The sequence below is a fragment of the Phasianus colchicus genome, chromosome 11 (assembly GCF_987193195.1).
Source record: "Phasianus colchicus chromosome 11, bPhaCol1.hap1.1, whole genome shotgun sequence".
Classification (NCBI taxonomy): domain Eukaryota; kingdom Metazoa; phylum Chordata; class Aves; order Galliformes; family Phasianidae; genus Phasianus; species Phasianus colchicus.
Window position 1 is genome coordinate 5,677,569 of NC_143446.1, and position 23,356 is coordinate 5,700,924.

The following is a 23,356-nucleotide window of genomic DNA, read 5'->3' on the forward strand; positions in this document are numbered from 1 at the left end:
ATTGGGTACTGAAATGCATATAAATCAAAGATGAAAGTAGTATGAATTAAGTAATGATAATTCATAATGACCTACGTTTTTACTGACGTCTACAAAAGTAACACTTTAATCCATACAAATTGCAAACGTCTTTCTTCTATGAAATCTTCATAATGGGAAACTCCAGTATTTTAAATAGCTAAACTAGATACTGAAAAAAGACCTGGCAAAGTGTTTCAAGGATATTTTAAGACTAGTAGAGAGTGTAATAGGCTGTTTATAAACCAGGATGCTGTCTGTGTTTAAACCTTGCCAAGCCCTCTAAGGAGAAAGGAGCCATCATGACATTCCTATTAATCATTCACAAGGTTTTAGACTCTCTTGGTGTAATACAAAATATTTTAATTCTTAAGATATGCTTATATAAAACATTAGTGATTTCTGATAACTTTCATTCATTATTTTACTAGGAAGGAGAATAGAAGCACAGCAGCAGCAAACAAAAGGGTTTTTAATCAACATCAAAACCTGTCACAGTGACAAAAGGTTCTCAAGGACAAATGGCTGTTTTTTTTATGTCATATTTATTTGAATCTGCCTCAACAGGTGCACATGGCAGATATATAAATACTATCTTACTATCTTCAAGCAATTTAAGATTTTATTTAAAATATACCTGAGGTGTTCAACAGAGGCTCCTCTGGATCTAAGGAATGATCTGCTCGAAGATTTCCAAATAGTAAGCCCTTCACTGTTAAATCCAAGTCAGCTAAGCATTGCTGAGTGGCATGACCACAAACCAGTTCTGGCCAAGTTGATGCATATCTACCAACCATTCTGTCAAGCCCAGCAGGGCATATTCACTAATTAAACAACTTGCATCATTGCCAGTGAGTCTGAAAGCTTCACACATTGTGAGTACTTAAACTGCTCAAGTTGTGGTACTGAGTTCCATGGCATTAACCAAAACAAGCACACTTTTGTCTGGGACATAGAGGAAATACAAGGGGTGTCTAAACACCATTAAGATCCTGCTGTTGGAATCTTTACATACATTATCTCTGTTTAGAGATGTTCTAATTTCATACTCATGTTTCAAGACACATGGGGTTAAAATCTGAAGGAACCTCCCAAATTAGACTCATTTATCCTATGCTGCTTCTGGCAGCTGTCACAAATTACCAATCTAACAACGATAACTCTTAACTTAATATTCTTCTGTCAAATCATATATCTGTCATAGGTAAAAGTCCAGCAATAACCTATCACTTATTTTAGTTTAGGATGTGCACAGTAATTTTCCATTCCAGTGTACTGAAATGTACTCAAAACTTTATGTTCTTTTCTTTTGCTACTTTAATGTGAAATTTAAAGCAATGCTGTCTAATAACCAACTTTTCTTATGAAACTGTTCCATCTGAGCAGCCAAACGGTATTTTACAACTGGTATTAGGCCCTTCAAAATCTCAACAGAATAGACTTTATGTTATTTTATAGCTGTCAAAGCTGAGCTGAGATAGGTTAAATGATTTACTGATGTGGATGTGGAGTTTTGAACAACACCTCAAAGCTGCTTCTTTTATTCCTGGCCAAAGAATGACAACTTCTCTATGTGTTCCGGTAAACAACATGGAAATAACTCCCAAATACAGTTATGTGTAAGTAGTCATAGAAGTATTTGGAAATAGAAACTCAGAGTCAGAGCCCAATCCTCTGGATCTTCATCCTATCTAATCCTTTGGCAGGATCTTATTTTAGGCAACTTCTTTCACGGTTAATTCCAAATATTTTTTTTTTAATGTAAGTGGATCTTAAAGAAAGTGAGGTTTCTTTTCTCACACCTGTCATGCTTCTTCACTCAAGCCTTTCTTCTGCATACATTCATTCATTTTTAGGAAATATTTGCTCCAGATCTCAACTATTATTTCTTTTTTTACTTTAGGTTTATTTTAAATTCTCTTCACTGTGAGAAAGCTTAGAGGACACATCCTAGATTTGAAAATCCCAAAACAAAGTTGTCAGCATTTTGATTGCCAGTATGCAATGTTAGTGTCTCTCATAAATCAACAAACAGAAAAATAATGTAAACACTTTTGGGCTTCAAGCTAATATTATCAGAACAAAGTCTTTGTCAGCATCAGTAAGAATTTCTATAGCACTATAAAGGAGATCATGTGCAGTGTAAGTTAATGGGTTGAGGAGAGTTTTGTTGGCCCTACTATACCCCTTCATCCCATAGAATTCAGTACCACCAGCTTTATTCCCTTCAGTCTGATCACTGTGACAGCCCTACAAAGAACAACATTCTTCCACTTTGTAAATATTTTTCATGATCAGGTCTTATCACAAAATTTCAGCATCCTCCTTCAACAACACAAGTTGAGTAATCAATGAAGAAAGCTCAGTGTGCCAACTTACATCAGAATACCTTTCTGAAGAGATGGGAATCAGCTTCCCCAGTCAGACTAGCCCTGCATGCTGTCAGCAGAGCCCTTTTTCTTTTTCAGTCCTTTTGCTAGAATTGGGTAGGAGTGAGTGACATTTATGAAGTTTCTCTGATCATTAGCACTCCCAATTGCCTGTAGCAGAAAAAGTCCTCCAGCAGTCTCTTGACTCTTTTGAACCTTTTCAGTCTTCTTCCATTTACCTGCAATGGAGAAGAGAAGACAAAGACACACAGGGAAGTTCACTTCTGAAAGTACTAAAACACCTCCATATAATTCACTGATCTAGATCACCTTCTAGATCTGGGCAAAATCCATGAGGAGTCCTTCTTAGTGATGCTTTCCTTCTTCATCCACCACCATCCTCTCTCTTACCAGCACAGCTTACTTCTGCATCAACTGCAAGATCTGTCTACACTAGTGAGAAATTGTGTGTGACATTTTTCATCTGGCACAGACTGGAAATTAGATGGACACAATTCAGTTTGTACAAACAATCTAACTGGGTCAGACATAATAACATCCATCAGGTATATTACTACTAATGTAGTCCAACTGCTTTATCCTTTACAGTCATTTGTTAATTACTAATATTACTGCTTGTATTGTAGGCTTCAGTCACTTGTGATCCACATCTATGAGAAACACCAAAATGCAGAGCTGCAGATGACACGCTGTCACCTTGTTCTGAATTGAATGAATGACTGCAATTTCTCAAAAGCAAATTAAATCCTTTGTTATTGCAGAAGTAAGAATGTCTATTGCCATTGTGAATAGTAGTCAGGGTCATTTTGTTATCCTTTTATTTCTCATGAAACACACAGAGATACACCAAAAATAGGCTCACTGTAGAAGTAACAATATCTCTGCGGAAATAAGAAATTCTTATAGCTCACTGAAGTGAACAGAATTCAGTATTAGTTTTATCCATTAGAATAGCTGAATGAAATGACTGCTGAACTCTACTGACCAGTAACATGTACCATGGAAAGAAGTACATTTTTATTGGTCTGTCTGATATTCTGCTTTCATTGTGTTCTGTTCTGTTGGTTGTTGTTGGTTTTTTTTGCATCAGCTGCATTGCAGCCATGCTGCTTTTCAAAACAGCCCATCAATAACAACAAGGTCTTATTACAAAGTTTTCTCTAATCAATAAGGATCCTTACGTGAGAGCAGAAATCCAACAAAGAGCTAGGAAGCTGAAGTTTTAGTTAGTATTTCCATGTTCTAATTCAGTTGATGATCAGAGCTGAACCACAACAACGCCTAAGAGAAAAAAAATCCTCAATCCAAAATGTAGCTTAGACCGCAGTGCAGACAAGTTCCAGGTCAACAGAGTAGCCTAAGAAGTCTCATATTCCTTATCTACTATAGCTGTGAGCTTCCCACCAGAATCATTTTCCTTAAAGAGCGTATGCCTACGTATCATACTGCACCTGTATATTGCTTGGAGATTAGAAAGAGATTACATGATTACATGGTAAAACTGCTGTTCTCTTGTTCTGCTGATCCACATCCTGCACTTGGGTTTTTTTGTTTTTTATTCTGGTATAACTTGTATCATTTATACAGATCCCATTTGTGTTTTGTTTCTTTTTCTTTTTCTTTTTCTTTTTCTTTTTCTTTTTCTTTTTCTTTTTCTTTTTCTTTTTCTTTTTCTTTTTCTTTTTCTTTTTCTTTTTCTTTTTCTTTTTCTTTTTCTTTTTCTTTTTCTTTTTCTTTTTCTTTTTCTTTTGTTTTTAAAGATGACCTGATATTCTACACAGATGTGGAATAAGTTTACTTTGGTTCCATATTTTATTTTACAGGTAATGGACTGTGCAATGCCTCTGATCGGTGAGCATCAGATTGAAGACAGGCAACATATAACTGAATTAGTTGTAAGCAAAATGAACCAAATGTTGTCCAAAACTCCTATACCATCTCCTCAGAGACCCACTGCCACTCAGCAGCCTCAGGTAGGAAATCTTTGTCTTTAAAATAAAGCAACTTTTTCTATAATGTTACACTCCACATTGTCCTTCAAGAATCTGGCTGGACAGCTATGCAGATGTACCCTCAGCTACAACAATTCAAGAGCTTTTCAATATGTTTGATAGCTTTGTCATGCTTGAGTGAGATGGACGGATGCAATTGAGTAACGCAGGGTTTTTTTTTTACTGTTTTGTTGATATGGTTCTACAAGTAATCCAGTGGCTCTGGATTCCATGAATTACTGAGTTTTATGTTTTATGTTTATTATTTTTTCCAGTTTCATCTACATAAAATGTTATAGAAGTTTAAATATCACAACAGTCTTTGCCCTGAGGATATCAGTAAGAGTGCTAAGATAAGAATTCTTGTTCATGTGCATTTCTGACCTTAATTATATGATCATCTTTTGATGTGCTACAATTCAGGAAAATGCCTCTCAAATCTAGGAAACTCCTGAAATAGTTTTAACATGCTATCAAACTAGTTTCAAAGATTGAAAGAGAATGATTTTCATTTATTTTATTTCACATAGTCTGATAATTAAAGCATATTGACCATGGAATTCTGCCCTTCGCTTTGCTACCAGCTGTCTTTCAGACTTTGGACATTATTCTCATTTCCATTTCTGTGCTTACAAATACAAAGTCTCTTCTATTGACACTTCAGAAAACTTCTGTGGGTGTCATTAATTTGTACAAGGTTTTAAGAGCATAAAGGGGCCACCTAAACAGCAACTCTTACCAGTTCTTAGACTAGGCAGCAGGTCTAATCAAAAACAGTGTCATTAGCTTCAACTTTCATGTACTTCTTTTAATATACTGAAGGAATATACCATGACAATAAACTACTAAGGACTGTAGTGCTGCTTGGTACCAGCGCAGCTCCATGTTGCTCAGTTAATTAACAAAGTAATCCAAACAATATTACAGAAATTACCAAGCCAAAATCAAGAATCTATTTTTACTGCCAGTAGGCTCCATACCAGGTAAACAGTTTGAAAACAGTTTTGTGGCATACCTCAGACAGACAAGTTCTTGAGGTAGGGTGACTAACTTGTTCTTCAAATATATCATCATGTTTTAAGTTATAAAAATACACCATCCCACATAAAAAATTGGTGTGGCTTCTATTTATATTACAGCCACTCAAACCTAAGCACAAATTGCTGAACCACACACAATGGAGACATTTCCATCCAGCATGACTCAAGTTTATTGTATAGAGCACTGAAAAAGAGGGACAATAAAGGGAAAAAATAAATCACCTCATACCAAATGTGATTTTCTTCTAGGACTGTAAAATTAGTCACACATACAAATGAAGCAAAGTGTCAAATCTGGAGTTGCCCAAAGATTTATCAACATAAATCAAAATCTGTAGCAATAATGGACAGATTCACAGTGACTTAGATGCTTTAAATCACTAAATCACTAAATCTAAGGTCCTTTATAGGCATGATTCCCTGGATTTCAAAGAAGGCAATGATGGAAAAATGTTTGTGGTTACTGGTGTCATACAAAGAAACTGGTTACCTGTTGTATGTAAATACAGGTTTTACTAATTTCCACCTAAAACTGCCTACAGAGGACCAGATCTAGAATGAAAACAGGACAGGCAACATTTTTAGAAAGTTTCTAAATTCCAGGATTTTTTTCCTGTTAAGCAAAGAAGCCTTGGATGAATTAAAAGATAGTATCTGCTAGTGAGCTGCTGAATTTCTACTCTATTTCCACTGGTAAGTTTAGGTTACTGAAGAATTCAGCCTTTACTAAAGGCAACAGCATGTTATTCAATGTTAATCTTACCTGCCTTATCGTGTCCCTTAATTATGGATTACAGTTGACCAAAATCAGAGAGACATCCCTTCAGAATATTTGCAATATTATTTACATTTCTCAGTTAATCAGACTCTGCTTCCTTAAAATTTTCCTTCTTACATTACTCACCAGCTTAGGTCAGACAAATGTGATCTAAATTTCTACATAAGATGCCATTTGCAAACATCATTAATTTTCTCAGGGAGACAATCATGAGTATGTAAATCAGATATCTTCTTATGTGCAGTTCATTTTTAACTAGGTTGTTTTCCTAAGCATACAATTAGTCTGTTTTAAGCTGTCTCTTACATCTTTGAACAGATTTCTTCTTTTCTAATCTCGGACATTATTTTCTATCCTTGAAAAATAAAGACTATTCACCTGCAGAGAAAGGAGAGAGACTGCATATTCATGCAGTTTGTATGAAATGTGAAGCTAGGAATTTATCCCAAATAAAGTGTGTGCATGTCAATGTGTGGTCTTAGAGACTAAAGTAACATGAATACCAAAATGTCAAATGAGTGGTTTACAGCCATAGAAGTTGCATATTTTGAGTTCCCTTATTATCTACATGTTTGGTTGTTTTTTTTTTTAATTCTTTATAACGTATCTGTGGCATTGGGTTCATCATGCACAAAACAGTGTTTCACTTTATAAATGCCCTCCATGGTTAGTACTGTTCCAATTAACTAGTAATCCATCAGAAAACAATGATTAGGAAAACAAGTCTTTGTTTAGAGCTGTGCAGCCAAATCTTGATGAAGCAATTGGCCTTGGAATATGTTTTGAAGGCCAGCAAAGTTCCTTCTGTCGGAGTGCCAGAAGTAGCGAGTTCCAAAATAAGAACCTCAGACAACTCTGTTGCTCATGTTAAAAACTCAGAATTGCAGATCCTGTGATTCTTAAACTTGTTTGAGATATCAACTTATTTACTTATTTGTTTATTTATAAACCTTTTATAACAAGATACACTGAAAAGAACATGAATAATCAGTAACGGTGAAAGCACCGGTGTACAGTTCTTTCTGTTGCTGCTCTCCCCCCTGACTCTGTCTGCAGCCAACAAACTGTCATGCTTTTGTGGTCTCAGCTTACTGCATACCTTTGACAGCATGATCAAACCATACCAGGATAAAAAGCATTTTCAGTTACAGGACTCAAAACTTACCCGTTTTGCTTTTATCAGTCACTTTACGAGTCTTCCCACTACAAAGAAAAGCAAGAATCCCTGGACAGCTTTATTGCCTTATATAACTGTACTTAGTTAAAAAATTCAAACAAGTGCTTTATTTCTCTTTCTTTTTAAAAAAATGACGGCTTGTTTTACATACAGCCATGATGAAAATGTTCAGTAGAAATATATCTAGGAATGTGATTTTTGTGGAAATTTTCCATGAAACGAACGAAAATCCAGGTGTTCTACTTGTAGGCAATAAATGGAAATCCAAATTTCCTCCTTTTGCAGCCTCTTCTAACACTTCTGACAACTCCTCTAAGAAACTTCTCTCAAATCTTTCCTTAAAAGACAAAACAATATGTAAAAGTACCCAGTGAAATGCTGTAGATAGAGGAATCGCTTAACTCTGTCTCCATCTTTTGACAGGAAAGATCACTGCTGAAAGTTCTGCTGTGTGGATTTGCAAAACTACAGGTGGTTGCTCAGTAGAGGCTATTTTATGAGTGCTTCTGTAGCAACATTTATATTTAAAACAATATTAGTAAAATACGTTCAAAGCTGCATATCAAATCATGATACTTGTAGTGATCAAGTAAATTTTTTGTAAAATATTATGCAAGAATATTGCCATAAAATTCAAATGATTACAGTGATATTAGCAGTTGAAAATAAGGAAAATCATATTAAGAAAATCTTATCTCATTACAGCTATGTTGAGATCACGGTGCATTATCAACCACAGAACAAGAAAGTTTATGTCCTTAATGGAAGGAAGAAATACGTGCACCAGAGGCACAACATCCATAACCACATAAAATCTCAAAGAGCAGAGCATCCCCAATACCCTGGTTACTTTCTATTTAACAGAAAGAAGTAGCACACCAGCAAAATCTAAATGAATGATGCAGAAGTAGAGGATGGTGCTTTAATTGTTTTGAGACCAGAACAGCAGAACTTGGCATATTTCCTTTCATAACATTCTATTTTAAAACATTTTAATACTTTCTTTACTTTCTACCCAGAGGGAAGTACAGTGCAATTACTTTAAGTTCAGTGCAGAGTCAACGAGCTCCTCCTCACCAATCTTCTGCTCTACAGACATATGGTTGATTTTTTATAATTTTTGCCTTTACCTTATTCATTCTTCACTCCCTGAACTCCTATGTGATTTGACTACAGCCAGACAGTTCTCTCCAGTTTATTTTACTACATTGAGTGAGCAAATTGAGTGGATAAAAAAGTATTAACTCCAGACAGAAAAGCAAGCTTATCAAGTTACCTATTCTTGTGCTTCCATAATAGTAGTTACTATTCCATCTGTTGTATTTGCTATTTCTTTATTTCAAAGCAAACTCCGTATGATGAGCAGCATGTTTTTTAATCACTGAAGCTTTTATGCTAGGTATACAATACAGTTACTTGATTTGATCTTAACTAACGTGACGGGGAAGGATCCATCATGGAGTTTTATGGAAATCTAGAAGTCAGTATTCATCTGCTTGTTAGGAAAAGTAAATTTTTCTGCACTAAAGTCCAGGCATGGATCTCATTTCTGAATGATGCTCTGCTTTGCAGTCTCACAGAAGTTCACCTGCAGTGTAACAGTTGATGAGCTGAAGAGCATTGGGGCCAAGGTTAGGTTTGCTAGAGCTTCATGTCATCCATCAACTCCTTGTGCTAAACCTACTCACATTAGCCAGGCTGTCTTCATACCACCAGTCAGCACCACCTATAAGAACTTGCTGTCAAAGTCCCACATCGCTTATTGCAAGAATATACCTTTCATACATGTTTGTGAAAGGAAAGACTGCCTTCTATATGAATGAAGGTAAACATAGCGTTTGAGTACTAATATATGAAAATCCTATTGAACTGGTGCAAAGCAAATCATTCCCTGTTGTAATTACAACTATAATAACAGACAACAAGAGTCATGTAAGAATTGCTTGCCTTAAGAGGCAAAGCAATTATGCTAAATTATGTGATGAACCCTAAAACTATATGTGCTGTATTTCTTTGGTAGACATTTAATTAGGAAATAAATGGCAGCCATATCATCTGTCCATAAAAGAGACATACATGGATTTGTGGAGTAGCATCCAATAGAAATTCAGATCGTAAACATACTCAAGAGATTAGCCTGACTTTCTCCCTGCTTATGGCAAGGCAGCACAGAGATTCCATGATATTACTATATGCTTCTTCAATTATTTATATTTCCAAACTATGACATCACTTCCTCTGTATGAACAAAGCAGCATACCTAGCCAATAAACAGATAGCATGTCTGTGTAGCTATTAACTGAGTATCTTCTGTGGTCTACACTGGGGTACAATGAGTTCTTTTTATTGTGTGTGGGTACCTCAGAAAGTTTCTGTACACTTTGACAGCCATCAGTGACTACAAACAAAGTCCTATTACTTATTCTTTATTACTTGTTCTCTGCATCTGCCTAGAAGTTCTTTTAAATCATAGTTCTTAGGAAGCAAACTGCTTGCTACATTAAGATGTTTATAGACTTATTGTTGGGACTCAGTGGTAAGAGCAGTCAGGCAGCAGCAAGATGCCCAAATAGTCAGAAAATCTGTCATCGAGACTCATTAAGAACGGGAAAAAATATTGCTGAGCCATTTACCCACAACAGAACGCTAAAAAATACATTTCAAAGGTCATGTAAGTGAAAAGGCATTCTTTAAAATTGTACTGTTAAAACAATTTTTACAAGTTCTTTGTTAAACCGGGGGTTCGCTCTGCTCACTGCGGTGCGTTCTGCTTCCTTGAGTCCCAGCGACACCTCGCGGCCTTGGCTGTGTGGCAGCCGATGTCCTGAGCTGCCCTCAGTACCGCAGAGCACTGCAGCACACTGCGGGGCTGCACCATCCTCAGCAACAAGTTGGGTACATTTTACCCATGCGAAATGTTCTCTCTCTTGCAATTTCTGATAACTCTATTATAATGCATTTACACCATTTAATTTCATTATTTTTAATACAGAATGTGCTTACTTAATGTATACATGTAATTGTACGTATTTATACGTGCAATATCCAGCTTTGTATATTTGAACAAGAGAAGATTATTTTAATCAAAGGGTTTTTTTAACCTTTTAGTTATTTTACCTTTGTGCAAATACAAGAAAAACAGTTGTTATGATTTTAGATCCTAATGATTTTAGATCCTAGCGCGTGGAATTAAGAAAAACAGAAGAAAATAGAATTGTAATGGACTTAACAAGAGCTGAGTGCTTCTTGTTAATAGGCATGAGGAAGGCACACTTCATTCCACCTATATTTACAGCAGCCAAGTTTAATTATCACACATAAATAACGACAGCATATATTTTACTACACCAATTTTGTCCATCTTTCATTCTGACATCTATTCAAGGCAGATCTTTTGTCTTTTACAGAAGTGACAGGGATCACAACAGACTAAACTGATGGATTAAGGGTACTTTATAAGAGTTCTGGCTGAGTTTTTTAAAACATTATTTCATTGCATAGTTTGATTTAAGCTTGACATTCAGAGAGCGAGATACTAAAATTGAAGTTCATGCAGGAAAACAAATCTGAGGCTCTTTGACAGCAGTAGGATACAATATACAGATGCTGAGCAGAGATTTCATTGAAAAATATTTTCATTGTAAAATTTAAGATATCCTATTTAAAAATGTTTATTAAGATCCTGTACCAGTAGATGGAGTAATCACTACGGAGGTAAGTATGTGCTGCTCAGTTCTACTAGTGATGTCTACACGGTTGGTTTTGGTGGCTAGCTGGAAATGTATCAATTAAATGAAGATGATTAAATCAAAATACCAGTAAGTGCTCATCTTTCCTAGCTTGTTTTGAATTACTGTGCCACAACTAAACAAGTGTGCCTTTATAATGCCCTTTTTAAAGGGATACTTCACTAATAAGAGAAAAGACACTAAAGGGCATATATTAGAATGTTAGGATTATTTAGTTAAAATTTTTACTGACATTGATAGAAATTAGTGAAAACAGAAGTTTCCAGGATGTTGCCTTGGTTTTGTGGGTTGTGTTTTTGTTTGTTTGTCTCTAGATTTTTGTGTGTGCATTTTTTTAATTAGTGTTACTATTATTCTTTTTCATTCTGACTGTACTGGATGTTTAGTGTCAGTGGAGTGTCTGGAAGAATACATGCATGATCTCCCTGCAGATAAGCTGAGTAAAGCTTGATAACAGAGTTGCTCACAAAAATATTTCGTAGAAGAGAAAAACAAAGGGAAAGCAATGTGACAGACTCCAGCATCAGGACCAGGATGATCAGAATAACTTATTGTTTGTAGGACAGGTAGGTAAGGCAATAGCCTTACTGCTAGTGATTTTTATAGTACGTAAAGCAACAAAATTCTAGACAAAACTGAAAAAAACAAAAACAAAAACAAAAAACCAAAAAACAACCAACATATTAAAAGTACGACTAATTAATAACTTTTAAAAACATATTAATAATGCTTTTGGTCAACACTGAACAACAAAATAATGCTTTTCTTAACTTTTCTGGCCATCTGTCTTCCCATCTGCCCATTACGTTGGCAAAAACTAACATCTTCAAGAATTCTGAGACTCCATGGTGACTAACCTCAAGAACAAAGAAAAATGTTTAATTTCTAAGTAATCATGAGCATTCCAATATAGAGTATATGTTCTCAGTAGATTTTTGTGAGAAACAGCTTCTGTGTCCCACAGACATTTTTGGGAGACTTCAAGAAGATGTCTTCTATCTGTTATGTAGCAAAACTCAGTCTTTCAAAATCAAAACAAGGAAAACAGTGATCCTATCACTATGGAACACACAAGTGTTGCCACATAAACAGATACAAACACAGAGTCTAAGCTAGATCTCTTTGTTTGGTCTTAGTGCTATAATTGCTATCATATAAAAACCTCTTGTTTTTTTCTATTTTATCATATTTTTCATCTATTTCTACTCTCTGATTTTGCTTATTTAAGCTGAACCTAATAGAATTATCTTTTTTTGGAGGTTTTTCCTTCGCCTCCTTTCCTTTCCCTGCTGTGCTGGGTGTTTCCCTTCTACTTTTTTGTTATCATTCTCTGTCGGCACTTTTTAAATATGATTTCTCTGAATTTTAAGTTATAACCTGTTAGGCCCATTTGGCTTTATTCCATGTTTAACTTACAAGGATTCTGTCTATCTCCCCAGTAGTCATCACCATAGTTTATTTTGAATAGGGACCACATTCTAAATAAGCATTACAGTTTTTGAACAAGGATAACTACCAAGAGAAATTACAGAAAAATCCCAAACAGTGCAACTCATTTTCAAATATTCTTGAATGATCAATTGGGAAAAAACGAGCAACCTCCCTGATTGTTCCTCTACCACTCATCTAGTGGTGGATCAGTGCTCCATCTGCCTAGCTGCCAGCAGTTCAAGCTTCTTTTCACCTGTTCAAAGATTGTTCTCCAGAATCTCCTAACTTATAAGAGACTCAAGCAGGTTCTCAGATTCCAACAAGTCACCAGCGATGCCTACATGTGGCTGTGTGCTTGTGCTGTATCAGACAAAGGAAAGAAGCCCACACAACCACTGGCAGACAGGTCTTACGTTCTGTTTGAGTTCTGAACTTTAGTCTTCTTTGGGGAATGGCTCTTAGCTCAGCGACTTGTCCTTTCCCAAGCCTTTTCCACCATTCTGTAACACTGATACAACAATATTCTGACAAACTACTCATTTTAAGACCAGACTTGAGTTAGCTCCATCTTTTTTCAGACCTTCTGTTTCAAAGCACAGATTCCAATTCTGAATGGATCCAGTAATGATGAATCACTGCGACTCCCGGTTTTAACCCTTCCTGTTCTTGAAAGGATCACTTGTCATCCCATATCAAGAAGACCAGAGGAGCATAGCATCAGCCAACATCCCTGGGTCCCAAGGTTAAAACATTCCTTACAGTTTCAAATAAGAGCACAGGATTTTGACACTATCAAGCTCTAAGCTAGAGGTATCTATGTACACTGAGAAACATTTAAGGAAGATTAACTTTCCAATAACTAGATAGTCTTCTAGATATGCTGTACCACTTTCATTTTCCTGTCCATCTATCTTACAGCTCTCGTTCTGTGGTATAAATATGCAAACTCATTACATTTCAGTTCCAGCTGCTTTAGCACACAGGGAGCTCTCTCCTATCACATAGTCCACATTCCTTCCTTGTCTGTGGGGAGCAATTTTTTACTGGGAAGAACTGCCTGACAGCTGCTTTGCAACAGCATACTTTTAATGTTCCCTTTTCAAAAACTGAAGTTGAAATCTGGCTTCATTAAGCAAGAACTGCAATAAAATCAGATTGCATCCTTGTCCATTAGAATTACCATCTGCCTCTGGAATGGGACCAGTTAACTTCAGCAAGTGCTGCTACTTGTTAAGAAACACTTTTTTCTGATAAGTCGACATCCTGCATTTTGTATAGAAATGTCATGTTTTGTGGTAGTGAGTGGGATATTTCTTTTTTTCAGCAAAATAATAGAACATAGATCTGACATAGGCAATGTGATGTTTCACCTGTTTCATTGTCTAAGAGAAAATATTGAAGTGTGCCATTAAATAGCAGTGAATCTCCACTAGGATATTCATTTTTCAGAGTGTGTGTAAAAATATTCAGGAAGAAAACTCTTCTCTAGGAAGAAATTAGTTATTTAACAATGGAAAGCACTTTGTATACAAAACATAAGCTATAGTACTTTTTGATGTTTAAAACCAAAACTTTTTCAGTGCATGATGTAAATACTGTTCCAAGTAAAAATTAAGCTGCATAGCTTGTTTTCTCCTCTTAGCAGTCATTTCCCTTCTCGTTCAGAGGAAGATTTTACAGGTTTTGCATTGATAATTTGGAAAGCTGGCTGAGCAACAACAAAAGCTGGTCTAAATTTTTTAATTCTTTATCACAACTTCAACATGAACAGATCTTGTGCTGGCATCAGTTTTGCTGAGAACATCTTTGGAGCAAGGCTGAACACTGAAACTCCAAACAACTGTAAAATGTGGGAGTGGGTTCTCCTTTCACTGGCCTCTTTTACACTAGATGGTAAAAGTGGCTTCTTTCTGATGTGTGCCTTACCACACCTGTCTTACAATTAGAATCAGGCCTATTTCATTGCCTGTCTCAGTCCACAAGAAATAAATAGCAAAAACTTTGTTGTCATGTTAAGCCCTACTACCAAGGAAGCATTTATGAGTCACTTATATCATGTTCATCCTGTAGAGAGTAACGTCTGCTCCAGCAACTGGTGAGTACCCTTACCATACTCACTGCACACTGAAGGTATAAAACAGTAAACAATAAGATGCTAAGGAGTTTCTTATTTTTGGATTCTCCATATTACTAAGTCAATTCAAGATCTCAATGCTTTGCTAAGTAATACAGTATGTGCTTATTTACAACCCAGTTTTATTCAGCTCATAATGCCCATTTCTTCTTGGTTCACATTATCCTTTAGTCTAGCTTGTTCCCTATCTAGTGCTTTACCATTACAACATTGTAAAAAGAACTGTACTGCCTTCAAGCCTCTTTGGCTAACCTAAGCTAGCTGACTTCTTCCACATGCTGTAGGTATAGACTCTTCCATCTGCCTGGTCAGTTTAACAGTGCTTTTCTGCATCTGATCAGCTTATATTCATCTTTCTTTACCAGCAGTGATGTTCCTCTGTTGTAAGGACTAAATATTTGTATCTATGAGACTTTTCATGCAGTCATTTACTACTGACATCATACTTAAATAATCTAAATTACCTCTCTGCTTTGCAATCACATTTCTTCTTAATCCTTCTGTTAACTTAACTGTTTTACTATTTATTCTTGTTTCCTTTAGGCAATCAATCTCAGCTTATACTTGGCAATTCTCAATTGATCCTACTATTTCTTGATCTGAAAAATATGGCTTTCTTTTCAAATATTGAAATACCTGTGAAAAGCTTCTATCATTGCATTACAAAGAAAACCAAATGAAACCCAAAAACAACAATGCATGCTCCAACTCTGGTTCACAAAAGCTTCATACACAGCCAAATCAATATCAGTTTTAGTTGGGACTCAGTTTAGCATCTCTCTTGCCTAGGGGCTATTTTCCTGCCAAGTTGCTGCTTTTGCTTCCACCCTTTTCAGCATTCCTCTGATTATTCAAAATTCAAATATATATGAATCTAATCTGCATTTACATAAACAGATAGAAAAATAAGTAGTATGACCGATCAAGTTATAATACAGCATGCTTTAAGAACCCTGTTTTACTCCAGCTTTACCTAAAGAATTCTAAGGAGATTGTTTCAGGTGAATATGGAAAAGAAGGAAGTGCTACAGAGACATCCATGGGCACTTATATTTTAGACAAGTAGCTGGGTTTCTGCTCTAGCTGTAATGAACTTAACCAAAGCATTGATTTTTATACTCAGATCTGAGAAGTCACTATTGCATTCCTGAAGTATTCATGGGACTTCTTGCTTCCACAAGTAGAGTTGTATTTTTTCTAATAGTTATGTAAACAATAAATTCCCTTTGAACAGGAGAGATTCTCTAACCATCACCAGAGAACGTTACTATCAATATCAGCAATCCTCTCTTTTGGGAATTCTGATGTGATATAAAAGCTGCATTCCTGAAATGAAAGCAACAAGGGCTTCTTCCAGAGCATTTACCACAACTCACTTAGTATCAACCATTCAGTATGGTTTAAAATTCCACACTGAATGCTGTCATTTCCCATCACTGCACTACTAATTGCTGTACAGTACAGTACTACTAACTGGCAAGCCTTGAGCGTACAAATAAGAATCTGTTCAGGGCCATTTTCCATTATATGGTCCACATTCTAATCCTTGATTCTTGTAGTGTTTGAATTAAGCAGTCAGCACGTTTGTAGATGAGAACTGCAGTGCATGAAAACATGTTTGTGCTGAAAGAAACAGGTAGGAGGGTGATCATCTAGGCTGGGCAACAAAGGAAAAAAAAAAAGAAAAAAAGAACAGGAGGGGTGAAAACATCTGCAGGACAGGTCTAGTCCAGCATCTCTGTTCAGAGAGGCTGTGCCGCCTATATGGAGTTAGCAGCTCTTACAATTACATTGGCACACCACGTTGGAGAGGTGAGCAGTAACAGACTGCAGTCAATTTGCCAACAAGTGGTGTTTTAGAAGAAGCCTGGATTTTATTAAAGACCTTGGCTCAGGACAGCAAACAAGAGTGGTTCAAAGCCTGTGTTTAATATCAAGTACCAAGGCTTCTGACTGTCTGGGGGAAAGAAAAAAAAAAAAGGAAAAAAAAAACCTCTTGAAAAAGACTGGATTACTACAGACCATTGAAAAACCATGAGTAAGATTTCTCAAATAGGAATGTAGTGCTAATTAGTCTTTTTGGGTCAGCCTGGGTGGGTTGGCTAATTAGCAAAAGTAATATACCTGTGTGATTGGCCTGGAGTGTGGGTGAGGTTCCTGGAAGCACCAGGTGATATCTGGTGAAAAAAGGATGTGTGGGTGGTAAAATCAAGACAGCTGCAGTCAATGACTGGAGTGGGGAAAATACATCTCCAACAGAAAATGCACAAAGGCTTTAAACTTCCAGAACAGTTGAGGTGAGGATTAGCAAGCTTCTATAAGGTTTATTGAAAGCCTAATTTAGGATAAAATAATTTCTTGGTGAGATAGAAAGATATGTGGATTGCATAAGTACTGATGTTGTCAAGTCAGTTAAATAGTGTGTGCAATAAAACCTGAGACCATTTCAGTGCAAGAACAAATGGCAGACTTGCTTCAGCCTCAAGGCACAGAGGAAACGGGGGCCCTACAGATGTTGTTTTAATATTTAAGTGATGTGAACTTAAAGCGTCAGCTTATTTTCAGTTTCTAAATAAAATATGAGTTTTCCCTATGTAATCTTTCAGTAGAAAAACAGCAACGTGCATATTCTCTCTGGTCTGTGTCACTGCACAGAGCTCCTCAGTGTATTTTATGGCCTTTTGCAGGACTAGTCAGTCTATCACATGCTAGTAGTAGTAATATTCTTTACTGAACGCTATGCGTGCTTTTTAACTAAGTCATGTGGTCAGTTCAGTCCTCCAGAATGCTTTTGAAAGTCCTTAAAGCCAAGTACTCCCACTTTCCCTTTAAGGGCACACTCCACGTGTCATACTTCAACACCAAAGGAAACAGAAGCTCTCTGTAATGCAGAACACCCAAATGCCCTCTGGGCGTGCAGAGGAAGGTGCCAGGTGCATCAGAACAATGGTAGTAGAATATGAAAGGAGTTAGCTGCTCTAGGGCAGCTTTTCAAGGTTTCCATTCTCTGTGCTAATTTCCCCGGTATCCAAGGAGTTACTGATGTATATACGTATTTTTTCAGCAAGCTCCTGTGCTGAAAATTATATAAAGTGGATACCACAAATGCTTAATGCGTCATTGAAACAGGAATAGGATAGAAATTCAACTTTTATGTGTGGTTCAGAAGGCCAGAAGAAAAAGAGAAATAAAACAGGGAAGACTTTAAGTCACATGAAAGCATTTTAAAATTATCTGGCAGCAGTGTATCCTCATCCTTACAGTGATGTTTACTGAGAGCTATCCAACTGGATCAGTTAACACGGGATCAGATTTTGCCTCATTCATTTTGTGTGTGTCATTTTTACACCTCAGTTGGTCTTCTGAAGGTTGGTAACTCACAAAACTTAGTTTTGGACCTGTCTTATGTCCTTTCACTTATGTAGCTAAAGCAAACAAAGCTGCATACAAGAGTGTCATGGTCTTGTAGCATTTAGGAAGGACAATATCTAGATTGCTGTGCTGGAATTTGGATCACTTGAGTAATATTTATTTCTGCAGTTCTGAGATCAAATACAAAACTGTCAGAAAAAAAAAAAAAGTTTTGCAGAAAAAGTTATATTAATTTTACATTTACTACTTAAGATATCCTGGTTTTTTCCTCATGACAGATGGCAGTTTAGTTTCTGAATCCTAAAAAACAAACAAACAAACATCCCGACCAAGATATTGTGTCCAATTATTTGACATATTTCATTTTTTTAAATATAAGAAATGAGTCCAAAACGAAGCTTGGATTCAAGTGCTAACATTCCCAAAGGCTTTTCTGCTCCAAGATTTTGGTTCAGGCCCATCTTTTCCTCTGGACAAGTATACATTCAAAAATGATACTGCTGAATAAATCTACTGTCTTGAAAATTTAAGTATTACATGTGTTTCTAATAACATGTCAGATGGAGTAGCATGAAATAATTTTAATTATTTTCACTATTTGTTTGTGGTTTTTGCTTCCTTCTTGCATTTTGCTTAGCAAACTAGTTAACCTAGAGTAGTACATCTCTCTTCCCATTTACAGTCAGAGAATCAAAGTGAAACTACCACTGCTGTGCTACTGCTTCCAGAAACAAATGTTATAAAAATACATTATTTCTTGAATCACACAAAGGTGTCTGTTGAAGTTCTATTCAGTATACTCTAAAAAAGACTGCAGAAGTGATGAGATACAGAAAAGTGGTTCAAGGTGCTGGGAGCTGAAGAAGGAAGACCATACGCAAAAAGCGGTAAGGTTTGAGAAGGCACTACTTACGTCTTGGTCACATGCTGCAAGGGGAAAACAAGTTGTTGTTTGGTTTTGTGTTTTTTTAAATCAGTTTTGGAATAGTCTAGGATTTCTGTCATGGCAAGCACCAAATAAAGTTGAGAATGTTTTCTGGAATAAATTAAAATTGTATGTTCAGCCCCCAGCCAATAAAGAGATTTCAAATGAAAGTAAAGGCAAATTAGTGGAAAACCGGAACTATGCTACTCTAATTTTCTTCTCTTCTGTTTTCAAATATGTTTTCCAGAGTGGATCACTAAAGGAGCCAGAGCCAAACAAAATCCCACCTCAGCGACCACCACCTCAAGGTTGTTTACAGTACATTCTCGACTGTAATGGCGTTGCAGTAGGACCAAAACAAGTCCAGGCTACTTAGATAATTGAGACTAAAAGCAAGAGTTAAAACAAAAATGAAAATTAAAAAAAAAAAAAAAAAAGAAACAAAAACACAATCTTTAAAGCAAACATACCAGTTTTGTTCAATTTCGCATTGTTCAGTGCTGACCTGGACTGTGTTTTTTCTATGCAGTGTCAACTATACCGTCTGGTTGTTTACTTGTTCATGTCTGTGCGTGTAACGCTTACCTACCTTTCTCTGTAAAACTTGTGATTTCAGGGCTGTTGTCAACAGTGTACAAAGAATGTGCCTCTTTAGAGCCCAGTGCAACTGTATGGATGGTTAGACAGTATTTCTTAAGTATTATATATCTGTCAGTGAAATACCACCAAGGTTCAAATCTAAATACTTTGCTTACTCTGTGAGTGTGTGCACACTATGCTCATCGCCTTTGTGTGTGCGTGTGCGTGCGTGTGTGCATGACTAATAGGTTGGTGATCCAGAAATATTTTTTACAGCCTAGGTTAGAATTTGCTAGTGAGGCTTTTTATTTATGATTTTATAAAGTTTGTTAACATTTGAGTTTTACTTATATGCAAGTGGAAGTCTAATATTTCAGAGACTCGATAAGTGCGATACAGTTCTTCCCAAGGAATATTTAAAATATCTTCTATTTTACATACTGGTATTCATATTTTTAGTAATTCTGCATTAAATTATTAGCTACAAAGCTATGTAAATGGGCCACCTATGTGCAATATCTCAGTGAAAGTGTGAGTATTTAATGTATCTTATTTCAGTTAAGTAGTACCTTTCGTTGTAGTTCTGAATTAGTAATATCTATGGAGATTTTTAAGTAAAAAACTAATGCAAATATTTTAAAAATCTTATGCTCACCTAAGAGTTAAATCCCAGGTTATTTGGTGAGAAGTACCTCAAGGACTGTTAAACTTCCTGTAAGAGCTCATTTTTTTCCTAAAACTGAGATGTATGGATATAGTAGACCAAAGTATCTTTAACCAGCCAGAGATCTTGCAAGACAAAAATATTGGTGGTTTTCTTCACCAACTCAGGTCTATAACTTTAAACCTAGAAATCTCAAGATAGCTACAAAGAAAATTTAGTGCCAGTGTTATCCACGTCAACAGGGTTTAAAACAATTGCTTAAAATCAAATGTGCAACAAGACTTGAGATGCCTAAAAGTGTTAGATTTTCTGTAGGTAAATTATTTATGATTTTTTCAAACCCATTTATAGTGTAGTATTACAAGAAATATACAAGTGGGCAGTTAATCTGCTGTGAGAACTCTAGCCAAGAGTCAGAAGCTGCACAATGCTAGCATACCATAAAACTTTGTTGTGAGTGAGCCACGGAGCTCTAATTTGAAATTAGAAGACGTACAAAGATGAGCAGCCATTAGTTTAGTGTGAACAATTCTGTTTAAAGGGAAAACAGCTTTATGTTCTTCTGTTTTTCCTGCAAACACTGGGAAAAAAATTATCAGTGAAAATCATCATTCTTAGCATTTCTTTCCTTTGTACAGTCTGTCTGGTAAGATGAGAACTAAGGTATGCATTATTAGCTATTTCAGTGTGTGTAGTAAGTGCTACTGTTTACTACCTATCGGTAATTTACATGAATATTTTGCTTTAGTGATCAGCATTTGTCTGGGTCAGTGATCATTCCCATGATGGCATTGACTATTCTGTTCTATATTAAGAAAATTCCACATAGAGTCAGGTTCACAAATCCTTACCTCCAGACACCATAAAAGTGAATAAACTATACTGCCCTGGGGTGAAGAAATGAATCTGATGATTGATTTTATTTAAAGCAGCTGGTATTTTTTTGCATGTAGTAGTACAAGTATTCACAAGTGCTTTTCACACGACATTTGTGAGCTGTGTGTGCAAAGAAGAGATGAGTGTTTCAGAGAGGATTTCAGCTTTTTGACTGTAAAGGATTTACAAGGGCACACACTACTGCTACATACTACAGACAAGAAGCAAGCCAAAATGTCTCTCTGCATGTAAGCATGCTTAGGTGCAATATTGTGGTAACAGGGAACAGATGTTTTACAGTGTAGGCTTAATGTTCAGTTTTGTTATTTTTGGTAAAAATTTCTTTCATGATTGTTGCCTTTTGTACAACCCAGCTGCAAGAAAGTGAGCAAATGCTGGAAGTGTGACAGCAGTATATCTTTTATGTGAAATATCTTGTACAGCTTAATGTGCAATAAAAGAAAGTTATATCTGTCTTCAGTGTAAAGTTTCTGGCATTCAAGCCTGTATATACAAGTGGGGGAAAGAAACCTTTCTGTTTTTCAATATTGAGTGAAAGGAGACTAATAAGAAAATGATCCTTATTAAGATGTTGCAAGACCATGTTATCACCTTCAAATATTTCCTACAAAAGTGGTTAAAATTAATACACGATGAAGGCACATTCCTTAACATACAGTACGTGCTATTTATCTTTCTACACCACAAAACACTGCTATAACTGTACTAAGACTTCTTGAAGCATTAGTACGTGCTGTTCTCAGACACATACACTGGAATGAGATTACTGGAATCTCATATAGTAAGTGGAAAACTATCTATAATAGCAATTTCTTTTTTTTAATCATGAATTGCAACATTATTTCCAGATATGAAGATTTTCTCCATAGAGACTCAAGTAGGTGAAGTCTACTACTTGCACTTAATATATGTGTAAGAGTAAAAATTCCCAAATATTGAGAACACTGTATAATATTTACCGTTCAGCAAAGCTTTTTCCCTGACTGAAGCATTATACAAACTAGTCTCTCAAAATTTCATGCTGTCCCTTCCTCCCCTTAACTCTTACATCCCACGTGCTTAGTCATGTGCAAGAATAAAGATTTTTCTGACAACTGTCAGCCAAGAAAACCACATTCAGACGTCTCATGTGAGATAAAAGCAGCGCAACCACTGATATCTGACACAGCACTATTTCAGACAGAAAGCAGTAAAAAGAAAAGCCCTCACTGATGATGTAGCATCTTTCAGCCACAGATTTCACAACTTAGCTCTGTACCACAAGTGGTAATTTCACACTTGCTACAGTATTTTTTCAGCATAATTCCTGCTCAGTGGGAAGATGTCCTTGGTAAAAAATCAGTAATGATTTTCTTTCCTTTCTTGTAATGCTCTTCATGTATTTCAATAAGGAGTTAAGTTATCGAACAATTTTAAATTAGTTTTGTTGCTATAAGAATGAACTTAAGAGGACTATTACAAAAATAACTTCTGTGCTTTGGAGGAATAAAATTGTAATAACTACACAGAAAATAGGAGCTGTATTGCAGAACTAGATTCTGTTGGTATATGCAATTCTCTCACAGCCTCTTCTTTAGCTGGGCCAAAATTATAGTGGCTGTAACTCCACTAATTTGAAGGCAGTGGGGTTACCACTGGGATAAATCTGGGACTTAGCAATTTTATGGATGCTCCAAGCAAGCTTCTAATGTACCAGCTGTAAATTGTAGAATTGACTACGTTAAGCTGCAGTGCATAGAATTCCATAGATTTTTGCCTCAGAAGTATAATTATCACATTCAAGGATTATATTAAAGTGTTGGATATGAATCTAGTAAGAGCTCTTTGATACTATAACATTATGAAGTTTTTCTTGTGCTGAACCTAGGGGGCCCAGTGCAACCCCAAGGAATGCAATCACAAAGCCAGGAGCCATTGCAGCCACAGCGCATGTACCCCCCTGGGCAGTCAGCAAAGCCCTCCACTTCCCAGCCACAGCGTCCACCCGGACCCACGACCCAGCAGCCACGTGCCCAGGCTCAAGGTCCTTCCAGCAACCGATTACAAAAGGAGGCAGAGGCACAGCCTGCACCACAACCACAGCCTGCTCCACAGCCACAGCCTGCGCCACAGCCCGCCCCGCAGCCCGCGCCGCAGCAGAAGCCTCAGTCTCACCCACAGCTTAAGTAAGATTTGCTTTATCAGTTTTCTGGTCTCAGAATAGTTACATTT

At 36.4% G+C, this 23,356-nt stretch overlaps 2 protein-coding genes across 4 annotated transcripts in view; one reads left to right on the forward strand and one right to left on the reverse strand.

The window, feature by feature from the left end:
* SYN2 (synapsin II) overlaps nucleotides 1-23,356 on the forward strand; it is a 148,771-nt gene that overhangs the window by 122,021 nt on the left and 3,394 nt on the right. For both annotated transcript variants that reach the window (XM_031609057.2, XM_090148074.1), the window contains 3 exons: nucleotides 4,232-4,381; nucleotides 19,253-19,313; nucleotides 23,013-23,310. In XM_031609057.2, the coding sequence (XP_031464917.2) occupies nucleotides 4,232-4,381; nucleotides 19,253-19,313; nucleotides 23,013-23,310 (509 nt within the window). The remainder of the gene's footprint in view (nucleotides 1-4,231; nucleotides 4,382-19,252; nucleotides 19,314-23,012; nucleotides 23,311-23,356) is intronic.
* Nucleotides 1-23,356, reverse strand: part of TIMP4 (TIMP metallopeptidase inhibitor 4) — a 112,946-nt gene that overhangs the window by 57,291 nt on the left and 32,299 nt on the right. The window lies entirely within an intron of this gene.